This window comes from Hemiscyllium ocellatum, chromosome 13 (assembly GCF_020745735.1).
Source record: "Hemiscyllium ocellatum isolate sHemOce1 chromosome 13, sHemOce1.pat.X.cur, whole genome shotgun sequence".
Taxonomy (NCBI): domain Eukaryota; kingdom Metazoa; phylum Chordata; class Chondrichthyes; order Orectolobiformes; family Hemiscylliidae; genus Hemiscyllium; species Hemiscyllium ocellatum.
In genome coordinates this window covers 16,539,430-16,561,412 of record NC_083413.1, presented here as the reverse complement: position 1 = coordinate 16,561,412, position 21,983 = coordinate 16,539,430, and the positions used below count along the sequence as shown (strand labels likewise).

At 45.6% G+C, this 21,983-nt stretch overlaps 1 protein-coding gene across 13 annotated transcripts in view; it reads right to left on the bottom strand.

Annotated features, from left to right (window-relative positions):
* Window positions 1–21,983, bottom strand: part of mbnl1 (muscleblind-like splicing regulator 1) — a 228,548-nt gene that overhangs the window by 21,475 nt on the left and 185,090 nt on the right. For 8 of the 13 annotated variants that reach the window (XM_060834569.1, XM_060834566.1, XM_060834572.1 and 5 more), the window contains 3 exons: window positions 4,025–4,282; window positions 3,025–3,078; window positions 1,857–2,010 (listed from right to left, as the gene is read on the bottom strand). In XM_060834569.1, the coding sequence (XP_060690552.1) occupies window positions 1,857–2,010; window positions 3,025–3,078; window positions 4,025–4,282 (466 nt within the window). The remainder of the gene's footprint in view (window positions 1–1,856; window positions 2,011–3,024; window positions 3,079–4,024; window positions 4,283–21,983) is intronic. The other 5 variants (XM_060834573.1, XM_060834571.1, XM_060834576.1 and 2 more) reach the window with 2 other exon arrangements.

The window sequence follows — 21,983 nt, the reverse complement described above, 5'->3', positions numbered from 1 at the left end:
TGGGTTCATATCCTATCAAGTCCCATGCATAATGATATCACTGAACAGGTTCATCTGAAAATATTGGCTACATTTGGAATGAAGTTGGAGTGGGGACGATGTAAGTTCTTTTATAGTGCAGTGGCAGTCTCCATGTCTCTGAGCCAGGATGATCAAATGTGTAGGTTAGGTCCATCAGTCAGGGGTAAATATAGGTAAAAACAATGACTGCAGATGCTGGTGGGGGGATGGGTCTGGGTGGGTTGCTCTTCGGAGGGTCGGTGTGGACTTGTTGAGCCGAAGGGCCTGTTTCCACACTGTAGGGATTCTATGTTTCTATGATTGTTAAATATTTCTGAGGCAGATAAATTATTGATAAGCAAGGAAGTGCAAGATCAGAAGTAGGTGGAGTGAGGAGATCAACTAGTTTGAATAGTGGAGGAGACAGACAATGAGTAAAAGACAATGGGAATGGAGTGGGGAAGGGGGTTTCCTTGAGTCACATCATCCTTGTTCAGTGGATGAATTCAATATTTGGAGGATGTGTGCAGAAGGCAGGACGTTCTCACTCCCAGGTACAGACTGACACAACAGCTATAAATCACGACAACTATACTTCATCATTTACTGCAAGTCCTTTGATGCGAACAGCAGCACTCGGGGTACAATTTTAATTTAACCCGCTCTTTGTGAAGCTGGTAGGATTGGGTATAATAAATGCAACCACTTGATATCCCATTGTTGAAGTGCTCCTGTGTAAATCCAGTATTGTACCCAATTTGAATGGGGCCCTTAGGATAAAACCATCCCTTGACAAGAATTCTATGGCAGCTCCCTGCGTCACTCCATTCACCTTAGATTTTAGTGGGGTTTGACGGGGATATGGAGATCATAATGCAAACAGTACATGATCTCATTGAATAATGGAGGTGGCTTGAGGGACTGAATGGGCTGCTATCGTTCCTTATTTCTCAGTTCAGAATTCCCCCCACTTGGCCACAAGGATCTGGACAAATTTCCTGGAAATGGCATCTCATGGGTCATTCAGCAGGATGAACCTTTCCCTCTCCCAGCCCGCCTGCCTCTGACTCCAGCCAACACGGGAAATCAATAGCAAGAGCCTTTTGTAACCTCAAGGGTGACTTTAGCTGAAGGGAGCTTCCATTTGATCTGTCCCATCTTCTCCTTCCATTCAGTAGTCTAGTGGCTTGGCTCTCGAGATTAAGGTTCTTCAAGATTCTGGAAGATGAATCACTATCCCTCACCTCTGATTGACATGGTGGTTAATGGCAATGGCACTGGACTTGTTATTCACTAGGCCCCAGGGTTATGGGTTCAGATCCAGCAGCTGCTGGAATTTAAATCTGACATCTAAATCCAGATTGTAAAGGTTGTCTTAGCACAAATGACAGCCGTAAGTATTTTATTGATTTCCTTTATGAAGGAAAATCTGTTTCCTTACCGATTAGGTCTATTCATGATTCTGGACCCAAAGTCATGTGGCTGACACAGCAATGCTTTGAAATGGCCCTTGGCTGATGGGCAATATTCCATGAAAGCAGAGAATAACTCCACAAAAGAATGAAATACATCGATCAGAAAACCCCCGCACCAAGATTTTAACGTTTTCTCCTATTTCCTTAGGCCATATGAAGTGAGAAAACAAAAGCATTTTTTTTTTACACAAATCAGAAGTATGATTAACCATCAAGAACAAATAAAGAAACAAGAAAGGTACCCAGAAAAATCAAATTATGCAGGACTGAGTTATTGGACCGCAAATTGTTAGCATGTTTTTCTTATTACACAACACCAGCAAGTCATTTACTTTTCCTGTTGCCAGTCAGGATCAAGCTAACAGGCTTCCCTCTCCTTACCTGGTGGGATGAAGGCTGTTTGTTGGTGTAACTGCATGTTTGCAAGGGCCTGTTGGTATTGGAACACACCAGCATTAAAGACAGTCGTGGCACCATTGGCTTTTTCTAGTGCAGGTCTCTTTGGTAAAGGAGGGAGGACACCAGGAGGAAGACCCTGGAAATGAGAGGCGAAGTAAGAGAAAATTGGGTAAAACAAAAAGAGCGAAGGAAGAGAAAAATGAGAGAGAAAACAACAAACAGAAAGAAAACAACACACGATCAGTACAGAGTGCGAAATACAATGCCATCATTTACACAATTCTAGCCGTCTAGCAAGCAAGCAACAAGATTACTACCTGAGACAAGACGGTAAAAATAAAAAAAAGAAACAATATTTGATAGCAAGCATTACTACATAAATTATTTTAAAAGAAAATCAACAGAAATATTTGAAAATAACTACTGTATATTACTATGTGTCTTACACTTCACAAAACTTACAATAAGAGATGCGATACAGAGGCAGAAAGCAGCACTGCCAGCTCCATGACGTTCAACATTTAAAGCAATGTTAACTACAATCTTTCAGAGCGATTAATAAAATGAATATCTAGAAAATGAAATGATAAACCCACAACTTTAACCCCCAAAGCAAAAAACTTGACATGCAACTCATGCAGGTACCGAAACATTGAGTAACAAACGTTTACGCGTTACAAACTTTTTAAACAAAAATAAAAGCCATGCCAACCAAATAAGTACAGAATTATTATGAATACATCGATTTAACATCTCCCAATGTTATGTCAGAGGTCTGGGCAATCCACAGGTGATGAACTGAGTGTGGTACTTCAGTTAACACTATGGTTGCAAAAACCAATTTATTTTTGGGGGGAGGGGGGGGTTGGGGTGAGAAATTTTGTCACAAATTACCCTGGCTTCACTTTGGCCACTTTGAAATTTTGAGTGAATGACGTTATTTTCTTGATGGAACTTTATTCCCGTGTGAACTTCTCAAAGCAGATGGTGCCACAGTCAATTTATCACCGCCCTTTACCGTTTTGCAACAGAAAATAACACATCAATACTGATTTTCTTTTCTCGTTTCCCCTTAAATAAATGTTTTAAGTCATAACTTGTAACCCTATTAAAGCTACATGCCAAGCTAAAAGGTGAAAGGTCATAGTACCAGGTCAAAGGTTGCCTCGAGGGGTCGCTTCAGTGATTTGACAGCCGACTGAGTCTTAATTAGCAGGCAGCGAGCACATGGATGGCAATGGGCCAATGGGGTTCAAGCGCATTAACATAAACAGCAAGCAGAGGTGCATCATGGGGGCAGCAGTGCATTGGGAGGGGGTGAGGAGAAAACAAATAAAAAAAAACAAATCATCGGAATGCCATATACAACAAATAACAAGACTAGGCATGCACAATAAAGGCACTACTGAGTAGTTATTGTGAGGCTAAGGGCTTTTACACATGTATCATTAATTACAAGAACACTATCCCATTGAAATGAGACAGAGCCTGTCTGCTGTGTCCTCTGGTACTCCTAGTCTGGGCGTCTGTACAGGCTTGAACATAGCACCAGACCCACCCCCACCCCCATCACGTTAATCGTGTTACGTACTGGTACAGATATCACACAACAAGGTTCCATTGCAGCCGAGTAGACACTGTAGTTATTTATTTAATCAACTGGTTTGGACATCCACCACCAAGGGCAGGTGGGACTTGAACCTGGACCTCCTGGCCGAGAGATAGGGATACTACCACTGCACCACAAGACCCACCCAACCCCCGTCCACAGTATACATGCTTATGCTTACATATTATTTTCAACATTAACGCATTGAGGGAAATACACAAATTTAGCCTTAAGCAAAGAAAGGGGTGACCGAGTTAAAAGCAACGATGAGCAGTCGCCTCAGTAACACTCCTGCCTTTACCAGTCCTTCACTCGACGACAGAGGGGAGAGCGCAAACAATGAATTTAAAGGGTGCAGCACACACACAAAAAAAAACACGACTGCAAATCACGTCGCCAAATCACGTTTCTGACTGCGCTGAGCTATGAAGAGACCATCGAACCTCACCCAGCCCAACCCCGCGCCAGTGTGGTGACCGGCTCCTTTAACATCGCCTGCCGGCCGCGCACACTTGGTTTGGAGCGCGCTTGCCCCACTCACCATGGCGGCTGCGGTGGCGGCGGCCTGGGCAGCCGCTGCCTGGTTCACTTGGTGCTGCGCCGCCTTTATCTTGGCCTGCAGGTGGGCCGGGGGGTGGAAATACTTGCACTTTTCCCGGGAGCAGCGGCCCTTGATGTAATCCATGCACACGGTGACCGTGTTGTCGTTGGTGTCCACCATCGTGATGTCTGCCGGGTGGGCGAAGCGACAGTCGTTTTCGCCCCGGGTGCAGTTTCCACGCTGGAACTCCCTGCACACCTGCAGCAAAGAAGTCAACCGCATCCATGTAAATCCTCCTTCAATCCGCTGCAAACTTTCAACCCGTCCAATCAGAACAAAACAAAAACAACCAACAGCAACAAAGGAAACACAAATGGCTCCAAACCCCACGGCCAGCTGACCAGCGCAAGAGCTGGAGAAAGGGTAAAATAGCTCAGCTATGAGGACGAACTTAGACCTGGGAGACTGTAATTTAACAGGACTGATTGAACAGGGCAGGGCTCTTGCCCTGTGAAAAGGGACAGCTGAATATGCTAAGCGATTTCCCAAAACTGCAAACAAGTGTTTCGAAGGACAGTTGTGAAGAAGCTGTTGCCTCTTGTAGAACGTTCCTAAACTCGGAGGCATAAATGTAAGGCAGTAGTGGGTTATCGTTCGTTCAAGGAATCTGGATTGCTATGGTAACATTCACTGTTGCACTGGGGCTTAGTTAGTTCAGTTGGCGGCGAGGCTGGTCTGGGATGCAGAGAGATGCCAACAGCGGGGGTTCAACCCAGGCACTGGCTAAGGTTGCTATGAAGTCTGTGCTTTGTCAGTATTGCCTGGTGTCAAACTCACCACCAGTTGCCTCGCTCTCTAATGAGAGGGCAGCTTTGTGGGATTGGGGCAACTACACTGGACTGGAGCTAAGGATAATGATGGTCAATGCTTCAATTTTCTTTCCACTGTATGACTGACCAGGAATGCCTCTTTCCATTATGGCCCGCCATCGCCAAGCGTGGGTTGATTGACACATACCAAACCTGTTTGACCATGTATGACTGCAGCTTCCTTTGGCCGTCAAATCCTGGAGTGGGGCAACTTCAGCTCGGTGGTAAAGATACCAACCAGTGCACCACAGGATATCCATTAACTGAAGATAGTTAATCACAAGTCGAACAAGGAATGAATCAATGTGGAGTTGGCATCTGTAGAACCCACTACCAAATGGAGTAGCTCAGAAGAATATCATCGACCCATTGAAGGGTGTGGGTGGGGGGGGTGATGGAATCAAATAAATACAAGGGAGAAAGTGATGGGAGATTTTATTGATAGGTTGGGATGCACTAGGCTGGAAGGAAGCTCATGCACAAGGCAAAACATAAACTGTTCGGGCTCAATGGTTTGTTTCTGTATTGTTAACTTGATGTACACGATCCAGTCAAAACAAAAAGGAAATATTGCAAGCTTTAAAAATGGCGGTAAGAGATGACACTGAGGCCTCACGGAGATTGTTGACACAAATTGGACCAAATGAAGTTCAAGGCAAATGACCTGACTTGTAAATGGTTGAGTGAGAGGCAAAATAAAGACAGTGGGTAGTTACAAGAATTAGCAGAACATGACTGTTGTTTTCCCATAGGGATTTTTCATTTTCATTCGTGCGACGTGGGCATTCCTGGCCAGGCCAGGCCATCGCCTACTGCCCATCTCTGATTGCCTTTAAGCAGGTGGAGGAGAACTGCTTTATTAGTGGGGGTGTTCCCACTTATATAGTCTGTCCTTGTCCATTTTGGATGGAAAAGGCTGAGGGTTTGGAAGATGCTGTCAACAAAGACTTATTGAGTTGCCACAATGCTTCCAGGAGATGGTACACACTGCTGCAACTATGCACTGATGGTGGAGGGGGTTAAATGCTTAATGTGGCCAATGGGTTGCCAACCAAGTGGACTGCTTTGCCCTGGATGATGTCGAGCTTCTTTGATCTTGTTGGAGCTCCAAGTAAGTGAACTGTATTCTGTCACACTACTGAATTATACCTTGTAGATGGTGGACAGGCTTTGGGAAAGTTGCGAGTTGAAGTTAAATCCAATCAGGAATTGAAAACTGGCTTCAGCAAAGGGGAATGACTACGACAAAATTGCCATCAAAACCTGTTATTAACAACCCATCTAGTTCCCTTTAGGAATGGAAATCTGACACCTTTACCTGGTCTGGCCTACATGTGAATCCAACCTTATCTGCTCTCTCAAATGGCCCAAGTAAGCAGTTTGGTTTAAAAACAAAGAGGTACGTTCAACAAATGCTGGTTTTGCCAGAAACACCCATATCTCAAGAAAATGATAAAGAAAAGCAGTTTTCGCATATAAAATGCACAAATGATCACTACTGTCTAATATGAAAAGACCAAGTTTTCCAAAATCCAGATATGGGAGTATCAACTGTTACGGTTTTCCCATCACCAGTTCCTTCCCCTTATCTTGCTTTCACAAGAGCTTACCCAACGTAGCATCCTCCAAACCACCTCAAAACTACCCTGTTAGAGCCATGACCAGATTGACAAATTCCTGACTGAGGAGTCAGAAAATTGTCTCCTTTCTTCCAGCAATTCTTGATTCGTTAAAAGCTCAGTAAAAGTTGAGTCACCATAATCCCATTCTCTCTGTCAAGAGAGGCGACCAGTAGTGGTTTAATCTGAGCATCACCACACCCAAGGTTGAGGAGTCAGGCTGTTCATGGTGACTTCAGCCAGTGTGGGAACTGAACTGGTCTCACTCTGCATTGCAAAACAGCTAAATCCCTCAAAGCTCAGTTTGAAGACCTAGCTTAAGCTTCCTCTGCATGCTCTGTTTTCCAGTCAAACAACAGAAATTCGCCATGAACAAGAAGCTCCAATTGAAGAATTATATTCTGCTCAGGTGACATGAGCCGAAACACCTCAATGTCAGGAGAGGCGGGGCAGAGCAGTAATATCACTGGACTAGTAACCTGAAGGAAAATAAAGGCAAAATACTGCGGCTCCTGGAGCCCTGAAATCAATCAGAGAGTGCTGGAGAAACTCAGCAGGTCCGACAGCACCTGCACAGAGTTTATGTTTTCAATACCGGTAACCCCAAGGCCCTGGCTTCCACTCTGGGTTTCAATCTGAATGGAGCAGTCAATGCAAATTTTAATTCACTTCATAATTCCAGAAAAGGGAAGCCAGTCGTAGTAATAGTTACCATGACCCACAGCAACGTGTGCCCTCTGAAACGACAGCCTAACGAACCACTCCGTTCCAGGGCAATTAGGAAGGGGCAACAATTACTAGCCTTGCCAGTGGCACCAACATTCCACTAGTTACAAAAAAGCATGGCACAATGCCTCTGTCATAGAAGTGACACTCTGTCTGCCTGACTCCACCTTTTTAAGTCTGTGTTCCCATTTTCCATCCTTAAACCTTTAGGTCACTCCATCTCGTTCTTCTGTTTTCAGCTATTCCTGACTCTTTTAGTTGCCTAACTTAACATCTTACATCCTTCTGATATTTTACTTCTTACTGGATTCCAGATAAATCTAAGTTTATGCTGCCGTGGCTAATTTCTTAAATTTGTCACATGTGCAAACCCAATAGTCACTCTTTTTGCTCATGTGCAATAAAACTATCTTGTTGCAAGATTTGGAAAACAATTAGTGGATACAGGAATATTTATAGTGTAAGCTGCATTGTAAATGGCTGCCAAATGTTTGATTGAAGGGTGAAGTTCTCAGCATTAAATTATCTCCCTTTCTTTCCAACAGTACATTAAACAAAGACTTCACCTGCTCTGCCAGGAGGGTACATGGCATTTTTCAAAAAAGAAGAGGGGAGTTTTAAAGTGCGCCGGACAATACTTATCCCTCACTCAACGTCACAAAAAGAGATGATCTGGACATTATCTCATTGCTGGATCTGGGAGCATGCTGTGCACAAAATGGCTGCCATGTTTGCTGTCCTCCGGCAGTGACTCAATTTCAAAAGTATTATGTTGGCTGCAAGTGATTTGCGAGCTCACAAAATCTTTGCTTTCACAGCTTCAGGGAAATGACCGGAGTCAACTGATCCCCTGGAAAACCACTGAAACGTTGCAAGATGCTCCGGGTTTCAGTCGGGGGTTGTGTCACTATGGGAACAGAGTTTGTCCTTTATCAGGTAAATAAAATCACGAAAACCAGCCTTCCATCCATTGACTCTGCCTACACTTCCCACTGCCTCGGGAAAGCAACCAAACCCTCCCACCCGAGTTATATCTTTTCCACCCTCTTCTGTTAAGCAGAACGCGCACCGACAGATTTAAGATCAGATTCTTCCCTGCCATTATCAGACTTTTGAACAGACCTCTCATACTTTCGAGTTGACCTTTCTTTGCACCTTCTCTGTAGCTGTAACAGTATATTCTGCATTTGGTCCATATTTATGTGACGTATGATTTGTCTGGTTAGCATGCAAAACAATACTTTCAGCTTTATCTTGGTACATATGAAAATAATAAATCAAATCAAATCATATTTAAGACATTGAGTATTCAAATTAGGAAGGCTTCACTTCCCATTTGTACACTTCCATTCCCAAAACTGAAGGGATTTTGAGTAGTAGTGAAACCATTTCTTTGGTTTTTGATTAAAGTAAGCTTTCACAAACTGCTAATTGGTACAGCGTTACCACATCAGTTGCGATCAAAACCGCCAGCCAACAGACCATTCCACTGAATGTTTTAGAGAGTATCTGAGCTGCAATTAAGTAATTATTTGTAATGCTTCAGATCAAGTAATTATAACTGCACTATGAGAAACATTGAATCCAGTCTCATTGCCAAAAACCATTAATGCCAGGAGTACATTATGTGTGCAGAATCAAGACAGAAGTACATCCCATCAGGTAAGGTACATTTCTGTCTTCTTGTTAATGCTCAGAGTCATAGAGCTATACAGCATGGAAACAAACTCTTTACTCCAAACTCGACCATGCCAACCAGATCTCCTATATTAATGTAGCCCCATTTACCAGCATTTGGTCAAATCCCTCTAAACACTTCCTATAGATATACCCATCCAGATGCCTTTACAATGCTGTAAATGTACCCAAATCCACCAGTTTCTCTGGTAGCTCATTCCATACAGGCCCCATCAGCTGCGTGAACAAGTTGCCCCTTAGGTCCATTTTAAATCTTTCCCCTCTCACCCTAAATCTATGCCCTTTCATTCTGAACTCATCCGTCCCAGGGAAAATACCTTGTCTATTTAGCCTACACATGCCTCCTATGATTTTATAAACTTCTATATGGTCACCCCTCAGCCTCTGACGCTCCAGGGAAAACAGCCCCAGCCTATTCATCCTCTCTCTGTAGCTCAAATCCTGCAACCCTGGCAACATCCTTGTAAATCTTTTCTGAACCACTTCAAGTTTAACAACATCCTTCCTGTAGCAGGGAGGCCAGAATTGAACACATTGAATATATCATTAGACTATCGTTCTCCAACGCCCTTTAATCACTGCTGCTTGAGTATTTGTGGTGAGTCAGTTGGACCCTTGCTTTGCAAAATGGACCTTATACTGGTGGCATTAACTCAAGTGTTCAAAGATTTGAGGGCAGGTGCCTGTCTTCAAATTTGAACCCAACTCATTAGCCAAGATGCTCTGTCCTTCAGTCAGTCTATCAGCTGTCTCTGATACAGTGAAGATAGTTCATCACCTTATAGCACAGCTCTATGTCACAATTGCAATTCTGTAAAGGGTGGGGATTTCTACTCTCCTGCTTCTTCAGGACTGGTTAAGAATGCAGCTTTCCAATATTGTCCCAGCAAACCAATGTTGGCTCATAAAGGCCCTTCAGCTCATCTGATGTCATTCCTCAGAATACTCACTTACTCCTCTTACCAATGCAACATCTCCAGATTAGTTTATAAATGTGTCCATTCTCTCAGTTTCAAATATCAGCCTGATAATCCATTCCGGCTGCTGAATTCCACAAAAAAAAACCCACAATAACATTTAACATTTATCTTTCAGAGACATGGCCTTTGTCCCACTGGTCCTCCTGTCTTCTTGACCTGAAAGTCCATTTTCATTAGGCACAATGTCTTTGTACACTATAGTTTTAAAACACTGCTTCTTATCAATCTCAATGTGTGCAGTTTGTGTGTCTGGATGTATGTGCATGTGTGTGTGATTTTGTGTCTGTGTGTGTTTGTGTCTGTATACATGTGTTTTCATGTCTGTGTGTGGGTGAGAGAGAGAGAGATGTTTGTATCAATGTTTGTGTCTCCGTGTGGTAGTGTTTCCATGTGTGTGTGTTTGTATTCGTGTTTGTGTCTCTGTGTGGTATGTATTTCTTGTGTGTGCGCGCACGCGTGTCTGCCTGTCTGATTATGTGTCTTTATCTGTGGGTGGTGTGTGTTTGATTTAATCTTTTAGTTAATCAATTTAAATTAATTAATTAAAACTCTAGTTTCCCTGTTTATGTGCTCAATGGAAGTTTGGAGGAAGTGAGCACTTGTATCAATTATAATGCTCAGCAGTTCAGTGACAAAATGCCATCACCACAGGATTCCAACATTGTACTCTGTCACTTCCTCATCTGCATGCTGTTCTCTGGCAGTGCTATGGGGAGAGATTGTACAAATTGGTCTGTTTTCTGGGAATTCTGAAGGTGATGGGGAGACATGATTGAAGTTTTCGTAATATTGACAGTAAGAGACTGGGTAGGTAAAGATGAACGGTTTTCACTGGTTGGGGATTCCAGAACTGGAGAGCACAGTCTAAAAATTATGGCCAGATTCTTAAGGAGAGATGTTAGCAAGCACTTCTACACACCAAGGGTGGTGGAGGTTTGGTTGGCAAAGAGACCGAGAGTCCATTGTCCATACATCTCTGTTCATCTGAAGCTCCAGAGCCCCATCCTCCCTTGGACCAAGACCTGGCATCTAACAATCACCCCTGTCCTCAATGACCTACATTGTCTCCTGTACACCCAATTTTCTTTACTTTCAAGTTTACTTTCTCACCCTAATTTTGAAACATCTCCACAGCATCACCCATGTCTCTGTGTCTCCTTCAGTGTTAGAACCATTGGACATTGTTACCTTGCTGAAGGACTGACAATAAACTCTGTCTGGACTTCAATACTAAGCCCCTCAATCTCAACTGCCACTATTCCTTTCCATGACCATACAAAAATTAAGATAGGCTGGAATTCAGGAGAAAAATACAGCTTTCTGCAAGTAAGGTATAGAACGAATAGTCTGTGTCAGTCCTATTCTCTACTTTATAGAAGTCATAAATAACTGTAAATGGTCAAGAATTTAATGAATGCAATCTGATAATATGATGTAGGAACATTAATACAAACCTGTGAGGGCAGTCAGGCCTTTCATGTTTCTTCTATAAATTAAGGAGACCTGTATTTTGCAACACATTGTAACTATTTGTTCGCTGAAATGTTTATAATTCTGCAATTCTTATATTAATTTTTACCTTATTTTTATTTTAACAATTGTTTATGGGTATGTTTTGAATATCGATGGCTGTTTGATTTCTATCATCAACCTAATTTGGACCTGTCTATCTATCTATGTGACTGTCTGTTTATCTATCTGACTATTTATTTATCTATCTGTCTATCTATGTGTGTGTCTATTTGTCTGTCTCTTGATCTATCTTTCTATCCATCTATCAGCGTCTAATTATCTTTCTCTCTACTTCTCTCTTGTTGCTTGAATTCTCAGTTTCTTTCACTCTGGACTCTAGTTCATTACCCATTCACCTGACCCATTATCATTGAGCCTTTAATTAGGTGTTTTCTCTGGAGTTTCTTTCCTTGTCTTACTGTCCGCCCACTCCTTATTCTTTAACACATCCTATCTTAAGAAACTCTCTCCTAGGTTTTGGCGACACTCGCTAATATCCTCCTCGTTCTGCAGCATTAACATCCCTCTCTTTGATACGCACAGCAGACTGCCACTTTCTAAACTGCGGTTAATGAGGTGTGTGCTTTTCCTACGACATGTTCAGCACCTTTTCACCTACCTCGCAAAATATAAGCTAGAAAAGTTTAACAAAATAAAACTAGTTGAAGTGTAAACACCACGTGCCTGAGTAAAGTTTGAAAGGCAAAGTGAAGGTGTAGGGTAATCTCATTAACATTACGTCCCAAGTCACAGGCCAGTATCTTGGATTCCGCAGGATCTCAATTTGAGGAATATGAAAATTACCCACAGTTCCTCAAACAGTGAGCTCCTCCTTTCAAATCTTTTCCTTATGCTGTATGTCAGGTCACTCGATGGGAAATAAATTTACCACAAGTGGGGCCGTTATTCATATCCACTGTGTGGTGATGGAACGTTCTGGGCTCCTGATGGTGCAGTGTCTTAATATGTTGAACAGGGAGGCAGGGAGAGCAGAGGCCTTGGGTTCCTGACTCCAGGTTTGGGGCACCCCTCCCAGTCAGACCTGTGGAGCTATTTTCCACAAGGTGCTCTCACAATTGGCTGCCTCCACCTTCGCCAAACAATCAAGGAAGCCATCGCTGGAGGACACACTGTCGGCCACCCTGCACCAAAAGATCATGGAATCTCTCCAGTGGAGATTGAGGCCATTTGACCCATTGAGTCAGCACCGACACTCCGAAGAGCATCCCACCTCAAACCACCCCAGCCAATCCTCACCCAGCTTTTAATCATGGATAGTCCACCAAGCATACACATGGCTGAAAAGTTCAGCGTGGCCAATGTCCCCAGTCTGTGCACTGAGAGTCACACCATCTAGACATTACTGAGGTACATAGGCGAGTGTGAAGTCACCTCTATCCATGGTTGATGGTCACAGCTGGGGATATGGGAAGTGCCAACAGCTGACACAACCACTTCCTGACCGCAAGAATCCTCTGGCTGCGATAACACCGTACCCATCACCGTCCGCTCTCTGGCTGCGATAACACCGTACCCAGCACTGTCCCCTCTCTCACTGTGATAACACCGTACCCACCACCGTCCCCTCTCTCACTGTGATAACACCGTCCCCTCTCTGGCTGTGATATCACCGTACCCAGCACCGTCCCCTCTCTGGCCGTGATATCACCGTACCCAGCACCGTCCCCTCTCTGGCTATGATAACACCGTACCCAGCACCGTCCCCTCTCTGACCGTGATAACACCGTACCCAGCACCGTCCCCTCTCTGACCGTGATAACACCGTACCCAGCACCATCCCCTCTCTGGCCGTGATAACACCGTACCCAGCACCGTCCCCTCTCTGGCCGTGATAACACCGTACCCAGCACCGTCCCCTCTCTGGCCGTGATAACACCGTACCCAGCACCGTCCCCTCTCTGACTGTGATATCTCCGTACCCAGCACCGTCCCCTCTGGCTGTGATAACACCGTACCCAGCACCGTCCCCTCTCTGGCTGTGATATCTCCGTACCCAGCACCGTCCCCTCTGGCTGTGATAACACCGTACCCAGCACCGTCCCCTCTCTGACTGTGATATCTCCGTACCCAGCACCGTCCCCTCTGGCTGTGATAACACCGTACCCAGCACCGTCCCCTCTCTGATCATGATAACACCGTACCCAGCACCGTCCCCTCTCTGGCTGTGATAACACCGTAGCCAGCACCGTCCCCTCTCTGACCGTGATAACACCGTACCCAACACCGTCCCCTCTCTGGCTGTGATAACACCGTACCCAGCACCGTCCCCTCTCTGACCGTGATAACACCGTACCCAGCACCGTCCCCTCTCTGACCGTGATATCACCGTACCCAGCACCGTCCCCTCTCTGACTGTGATATCTCCGTACCCAGCACCGTCCCCTCTCTGGCTGTGATATCTCCGTACCCAGCACCGTCCCCTCTCTGGCTGTGATAACACCGTACCCAGCACCGTCCCCTCTCTGATCGTGATAACACCGTACCCAGCACCGTCCCCTCTCTGATCGTGATAACACCGTACCTAGCACCGTCCCCTCTCTGACCGTGATAACACCGTACCCAGCACCGTCCCCTCTCTGACCATGATAACACCGTACCCAGCACCGTTCCCTCTCTGGCCGTGATAACACCGTACCCAGCACCGTCCCCTCTCTGACCGTGATAACACCGTACCCAGCACCGTCCCCTCTCTGGCCGTGATAACACCGTACCCAGCACCGTCCCCTCTCTGACCGTGATAACACCGTACCCAGCACCGTCCCCTCTCTGACTGTGATAACACCGCCCCCTCTCTGGCTGTGATAACACCGTACCCAGCACCGTCCCCTCTCTGACTGTGATAACACCGTACCCAGCACCGTCCCCTCTCTGACCGTGATAACACCGTACCCAGCACCGTCCCCTCTCTGACCGTGATAACACCGTACCCAGCACCGTCCCCTCTCTGACTGTGATAACACCGTACCCAGCACCGTCCCCTCTCTCACTGTGATAACACCGTACCCAGCACCGTCCCCTCTCTGACCGTGATAACACCGTACCCAGCACCGCCCCCTCTCTGACCGTGATAACACCGTACCCAGCACCGTCCCCTCTCTGACTGTGATAACACCGTACCCAGCACCGTCCCCTCTCTGACTGTGATAACACCGTACCCAGCACCGTCCCCTCTCTGACTGTGATAACACCGTACCCAGCACCGTCCCCTCTCTGGCTGTGATAACACCGCCCCCTCTCTGACTGTGATAACACCGTACCCAGCACCGTCCCCTCTCTGACCGTGATAACACCGTACCCAGCACCGTCCCCTCTCTGACCGTGATAACACCGTACCCAGCACCGCCCCCTCTCTGACCGTGATAACACCGTACCCAGCACCGTCCCCTCTCTGACTGTGATAACACCGTACCCAGCACCGTCCCCTCTCTGACCATGATAATACCGTACCCAGCACCGTCCCCTCTCTGACTGTGATAATACCGTACCCAGCACCGTCCCCTCTCTGACTGTGATAACACCGTACCCAGCACCGTCCCCTCTCTGACCGTGATAACACCGTACCCAGCACCGTCCCCTCTCTGACTGTGATAATACCGTACCCAGCACCGTCCCCTCTCTGACTGTGATAACACCGTACCCAGCACCGTCCCCTCTCTGACCGTGATAACACCGTACCCAGCACCGTCCCCTCTCTGACCGTGATAACACCGTACCCAGCACCGTCCCCTCTCTGACCGTGATAACACCGTACCCAGCACCGTCCCCTCTCTGGCTGTGATAACACCGTACCCAGCACCGTCCCCTCTCTGGCTGTGATAATACCGTACCCAGCACCGTCTCCTCTGAATGTAACAGCTGATCCAGGTCCCAGATTCTCCTCATAAACATTCCTGATGGTGGGAATACCCCTGGAAGTCATCCTGATGCAGCACCTTCCCTATTCTCCTGACCATTTCCACCACTCCATCCTCTTCGACCATCCCCAACTATGGAACTGGGAATATTTTGCCCATTGCGTTCACACTTTCGGAATGTCATTTGCTGACGAAAGGGATGGAAGATTGACAGGAGGTCGGGAAGCATAGCGTTAACTCGATAACAAAGCTGTCCATTCCTAGTGACAGCCAGATTTAGATCACAGCCCAGCCTGGGCTAGTAAATGGCAAGGACTATAGATATCACACAAATACCTGGCAATTCAATCAGAGAGGATCTACCATCCCTTCATTGCTGAATCCCCCACTTCATCCCTGAACCCTCAGTGGTTATCGAAGAGCAAACACAGCACCATGCAATTAGATCAAAAGTAATCTACACTTAAGACTACTCACCCCCTGTTTCTTAATCTTAATAACGTCACAATAACTTTCTCATGTTTGAAAAGTCCTATTATTTTGCAGATCAACAGTCTGATGAAATGATAACACTAGGGATGCCAGCATCACATTTATGAATAAATAAAAGCATTGCAACAATGCCTGATGTTTTTCTGAAAGGTACGCTGGAGAATTAGTCCTGTATTGTGTCACCTTGACTTGAGAGGGATGAGAAGATGGACTGACTAAATATTGCTGTCGATAAAGGTCAGTGAAGAGCTAGTTCCTGTTGCCAGACTAACCTTTCATGTCTGACTGCTTCTGAAGAGAACTTCAGTTCCCTTGGTGAGTGGCAGTACAGTGGCTGTTGACTTTCTGCATTAATTGCTCAGCTCGAGGTCCCAATGGGTATGGGACTGGGAATGCAGTAAACCTTATTTTAACCAGCACCTTAGGAATCAGCATTCTCAGTAAGACATGTTGCAATACCCCTCTATAGTTACAGGTCAGAGGTCGTAGCTTCATAAAGGAACTCGGCTTGTGGTAAACGCTCCAACATTTTGACAATATTACACAGTAAGAAAGATTTTGTTTTTGATGTTGGTACTCAGATGGGATCTCTCAGTGTGTTTAATGTGTGTGGCCTGTGTGTACTTGGATGATGACACCTTGATGGCAAAAACTGGTGTACACTGACAGAACCCAGCTCAGCTTTATCGTAATCTCTCTCCACTACTGCGGATTTATCACACTGTGTACCCAGATAAGTGGAAGTCTCTGTCTAATTAAGTATCAGGAGGGCGAAAGTCATTGAGTTTGATGGTTCTGATTACAACTGCTGACTTTGGCCCTCCCCCAGGCAACAGTCTGTTATTAAGTTCATCCATTTACAATTCTGACCTCTCACTGACCAGGAAATGAGCTTCTGAATTTCATCATCACCAAGTGCACCTCTTACTGCTCCCACAATCCCAGAACATGGTCTGATTTCAATGCTATCTCAGGCTGTTTATGCTTTAGTTAGCTGTAGACGCCACTCATCCCAGGTTCTCCCACACTATATTCTTCTTAAACCCAGGATGGCACAGTGGTTAGCACTGCTGCCTCACAGCGCCAGGTTCAATTCCCACCTCAGGCAACTGTCTGTGTGGAGTTTGCACATTCTCCCCGTGTCTGTGTGGGTTTCCTCCAGGTGCTCCGGTTTCCTCCCACAGTTCAAAGATGTGCAGGTTAGGTGAATTGGCCACGCTAAATTACACATAGTGTTAGGTGCATTAGTCAGGGGTGAATGTAGGGGAATGGGTCTGGGTGAGTTGCTCTTCAGATGATCAGTGTGGACTTGTTGGGCTGAAGGGCCTGTTTCCAAACTGTAGGGAATCTAATCTAATCTTAGATCATCCAAATCTCTCTGCCTGTCGTAACTTTTGCCAGAAATGTCGATTCTCCTGCTCCTCGAATGCTGCCTGACCTGCTGTGCTTTTCCAGCACCACACTCTTGACTCTGTCATAACCAATAGTCAGTCCTTGTTCACCCAACACTGAGTTCTGATGAAGGGGCACTGGACAGCAAATGCTTACTCTGTTTCTCTCCCCACAGGTGCTGCCAAACCTGCTGTGTTTCTCCCGCAGTTTCTGATTTTATTTCACACACCGTAGTATTATATCACTGATACAATTCCAGACCGACACTGGCTCCCGAGTGAAACAAGATCTTGATTTTAAGATTCCCGTTCGTGTGTATAAACCCCCGCCATGGGCTCGGCCCTCCTTATGCCAGGAATCGCCTTCAGCCCTACAACTCTCATGGGATCTGTGGTCTGCTAACATGTGCCTCTGGTGTATCCCTGGATTTAACCCTCCCCCCATTGATGGTACTGCTGTCTATCACTCATGCTAACACTCCAGCTCACTTTCCGACTTAAAATGGACCTCCACCTTTCTGACATTGAAATTTATGCTGTCCTCTACATGTTTCAGTGTCATATTTTGTTTTAGAACGCTCCTGTGAAACATCTCTTAGTGTTTCATTCTGTCATACTGCTATATAAACAGCAGTTGTTATCCGTATGTGCGTGCGTGCATGCATTTGTAAGTGTGCGTGTATTTGTGTGTGTGTGTGTGCGCAGTCACGTGTTGTACGTGTATTATTTGAATGACATTAATTGCAGCTTAAAGCCATGAGTCGCGTGTTCCACTTGAATGAGTGGCGTCCCCGGAGAGGGAATACTGCAGCACAGAGATTGAAGACTGGTTCTGCAGGAGAAACGTGCTCAGTGCTGCACATGCTAATCGTATCGGCCAAAGTGCAAAACTCAATAAAACATTCTATGTCTGTAAGAGGCAGCAAGCCTCCAGCTTGCATATTCGGTCAATCCGTACATGACACCGGAGCAGAAATTAGACCATTCAGCCCATTGAGTCTGCTCTGCCATTCAAACATGTATGATAGGTTTTTCAATGCCATTTCCCACTTTCTCCCCATAACCTTTAAGCCCCTTGGAGAATATTTGTGTTTTTAAGAGTAGAATGGTTATACAGCCCACAAAATCTGTCCCTTGTCCTGTTCCTCTCATGGTGACTCAATCTCATCTCTTCATGGGCAGCTGAATCTTGCGGGTGGACCTCACACAAATGGTGACTCTTTACTTGTGGGTCTGGGTAGTGTCTCCTCATGCTGCTCGCTCATGGTTGAATGGCTTGCAGTCCTCACCCATTGTCCACACAGACATGGCCTCATGCAGGGGGGTAACTGGATAGAGACTGGAGTCTGAACTGTAGACAATCTATTGTCACCTTGCCTGAGATCAGATTCCTCCATACAGACCCAGGAATTTAACTGGTTTCAAATCAAAGACACCAGTAGATGCACAGTGCCAGGCTGGCATCCCAGGGGATGAAAGATTGTGGGGGAGATATAGGCATGTAGAGTTGAAGTTAAGATCAGAGCACTCGTGATCGTATTGAATATGGCAGTGGACTAAGTGGCCTACGCTTATTCCTTTATGTATGTATGAACCAACTTCAACAAATGGAAGCTACAACAACTTGCAGTATGGTGAACATTGTAGAATTTCCATAAGGTGCTTCATGGAAGGAGTTACTCGACATAAAGTGACGCTGAAGCAAGGTTTAGTCAAGGTGGTAAAGTTTTAAGTCAGGTCTTGACTGAGGAGAGAGGAACAGAGAGATTTCACCTTTCGGAGGGGTGAAGGAAGGGAGAAATGAGCAAGAGGTTAGAGTTGGAATATGGGAGAGGTTGTGGTGCTGGAGGAAGTCAATCTCACACAAGCCCCGGCACATTTCATCGCACCTTCAGTGGGAAATTTACCACAGGGAGGTCATGACAGGCAAAGTCTGACTTTTATTTATGGGCATTGAGAGGAGTGGGTGGGAAGGGAGGGGATTGCCCTTTGTACAAAAGTCCTCAACTCCTAACAAAGGGATCCAGTATCAGAAAGAGGGAAGAGCACAGAAACCCTGCCTCTCTAGCTGCCTACCACCCCCTTCCCCCCAACAAAACCACAGGTGACACCACCTCTGCCATTACTGCCCCATGACAGGATCCCTCCTGGTTCTGAGGCCTTGGGTGTATGTAGTGCCTGTAGCAGCCACTTGGTGGCGGTGCTGCATACACTGGAGTTGTTGGCTGCTCTCGGCCCTTGATCCTTGAGCCAAATGGCACAGGTAGCATGGTCTGCCCCATAAACAAGCCAGACCAGGGGTATTGGCGGCTCTCCAACTAGCCACTGAGACCTCAATGTGGCCTCCCCTGGATTCCATCCCCTACTGTCACAAGGGATCACAATCGTGTGGGACAGGCTGGGTGGATCAGCCTGACCTCTTCCGTCTGCCATTGTTAGAGAATAACTGGTACTTTCTTGGACGCAAAAGTGGCTTTCATTGACTGTCAATATTAGACTTTGCTCGAATTATTTTCCAGTTGACTCAAATGGGAATAAAGGTTGAGCGTGAGGGTAAAATGCGGTAGCTGGATCACCTTTACAGAGCTTGTGCTAATACTCAAGGTACTTATATAAATCTCTTTATGAGATTGAAACCACAGCAAATACAAAATGCCCAGAAGAATAGGGAAAGCGAGAGAGAATTCAAATGGTGCACTCATGTGAAACATCTTCAGTCATACTGCAATGATCCTGCAAAATCACTGTATGACAGTGAAACAGAGATAGAAAGAATATGAACAAATGGAAGGGCAGTATTGATGAGGGGAAAGTAGAGACAAATGCTGAAAGTTTGCAGACTTGACAGCAGCACTGGCAAATAATTGACTGCGTGGAACCCCGGTTAATCATCTATCGATACTTCCACCATGCTATTTACTATTCGGTACTCCATCTCATAAAAAACACGCTACTAACATTTACCAAGTGGAACCTGCCGTGTCTCCTGACCCTGGGATGACCACCAGCAGGAGGCAGCTGATAATTTTTAAAGGGTTGCCAAATGGAGGCTTCCTTGCCAGTAATTCTCATCCCTGACACAAGGTGGCAGCAGTCTGTCAGCACTGAGAAACACGGCACTGGAAATGTTTACAGGTGTCTGCAGTCACCCACTTCGCACAAAATTCCCTTTTCTTTGGACAAGTTACAATTGTCTGAAAGAGCTGATCGTGACACGTATTTGCTGGATGAAGGAAATTCATACCACAAGTCCTCTCCTTCAACAATCTAGGCCTTTCAGAGTACAGAAGGAGGCCAGTCACCCCCTAACGTGCTTGTACTGTTCCTTTGAAAAAGCTACCAAATTAATCCCATTCCCTTACAGGTAATTTTCCAAAACGGACACAGAAATTACTGGGAAAAACTCAGCATCACCTGCGGAAAGGAAATAGATTTGACATCTCCAAGTCCAGCCACCCTTTGCCAGAATGTAGTCCTCAGGTTCTGGACTCAAAACGGTAACTCTGTTTTCTCTCTACAGAAGCTGCTAGACCTGATGAGTTTTACCAGCAATTTCTGTTCCTGTTTCCAATTTTGAGCATCTTTAGGTTTTTATTTTGTTTAGGTAATTTCCAACTTCATTTGGTAAGTTGCTAGTTAATTTGTTCCTGTTATAACCCTTTCCAGCAGCATATTCCATCATCCCTTGCTGCATATAAGAAGGTACTTGTAACTGGCCTCTGGCTTTTATGACATTTCTCTTTTATTCTAACTCTTAGTCCAGTGATGAATTCAAACTTCCTCCCATCAAACTCGCTGTGTGCCTGAAATAGCCATTAATACAACAGCAATAACTCAGAAGCTCTGACCAGTGACTATCCCTCACTTAACATCATAAAGAGCCCTCCTTTGGCACAGTTACAACACCCCTTCCCCAGGTTCAACTCTCACCCATTCCAGAGATGTGTAATGATATCTCTGACCAGACTGATTTGGCAAAAATAGTTTAAATTAGAAAAATTAAGAAGCAACAGTTTATTTAGTTATGGGGAGGGATGTAGCAACCAAAACAAAACTGTTCCCATTCCACATCTACATACATGCACTTCCTGAACTATCTGGTGAACATGACTAAAGGATTTGACCTTTTAAACATGGGCAGAAAGATCTGGGAGTGCAGGCCCATTATACCCTGAAGATTGCTGCACAGGTGGTTAGAGTGGTCAAGAAGGCATATAGTATGCTTGCCTTCATAAGAGCTGGCAAGTCATGTTAAAATTGTACAAGACATTGGTTCGGCTGCACTTAGAATACTGTGTACAGTTCTGGTCACCACATTACCAAAAGGATGTGGACGCTTTGGAGAGGGTGCAGGGAAGGTTTACGAGGATGTTGCCTGGTATGGAAGGTGTGAGCTATGAAGAGAGGTTGAGTAGGTTAGGTTTATTTTCACTAGAAAAAAGGAGATTGAGGGGGGACCTGATTGAGGTTCACAAACTCATGATAGGTACAAACAGGATGGATAGAGACAAGCTTTTTCCCAGGGTGAAGGATTCAATAACGAGAGGTCATGCTTTCAAGGTGAGAAGTGGAAAGTTTAAGGGGGATACACGCAACAAGTCCTTCACACAGAGGGCGGTGGGCAATTGGAATGCGTTGCCAGCAGAGGTGGTAGAGGTAGGCACGGTAGATTCATTTAAGATGCGTCTGGACAGATGCATGAGTAGGTGGGGAGCAGAGCGTTACAAATGCTTAGGAATTGACTGACAAGTTTAGACACTAGATTTGGATCGGTTCAGGCTTGGAGGGCCGAAGGTC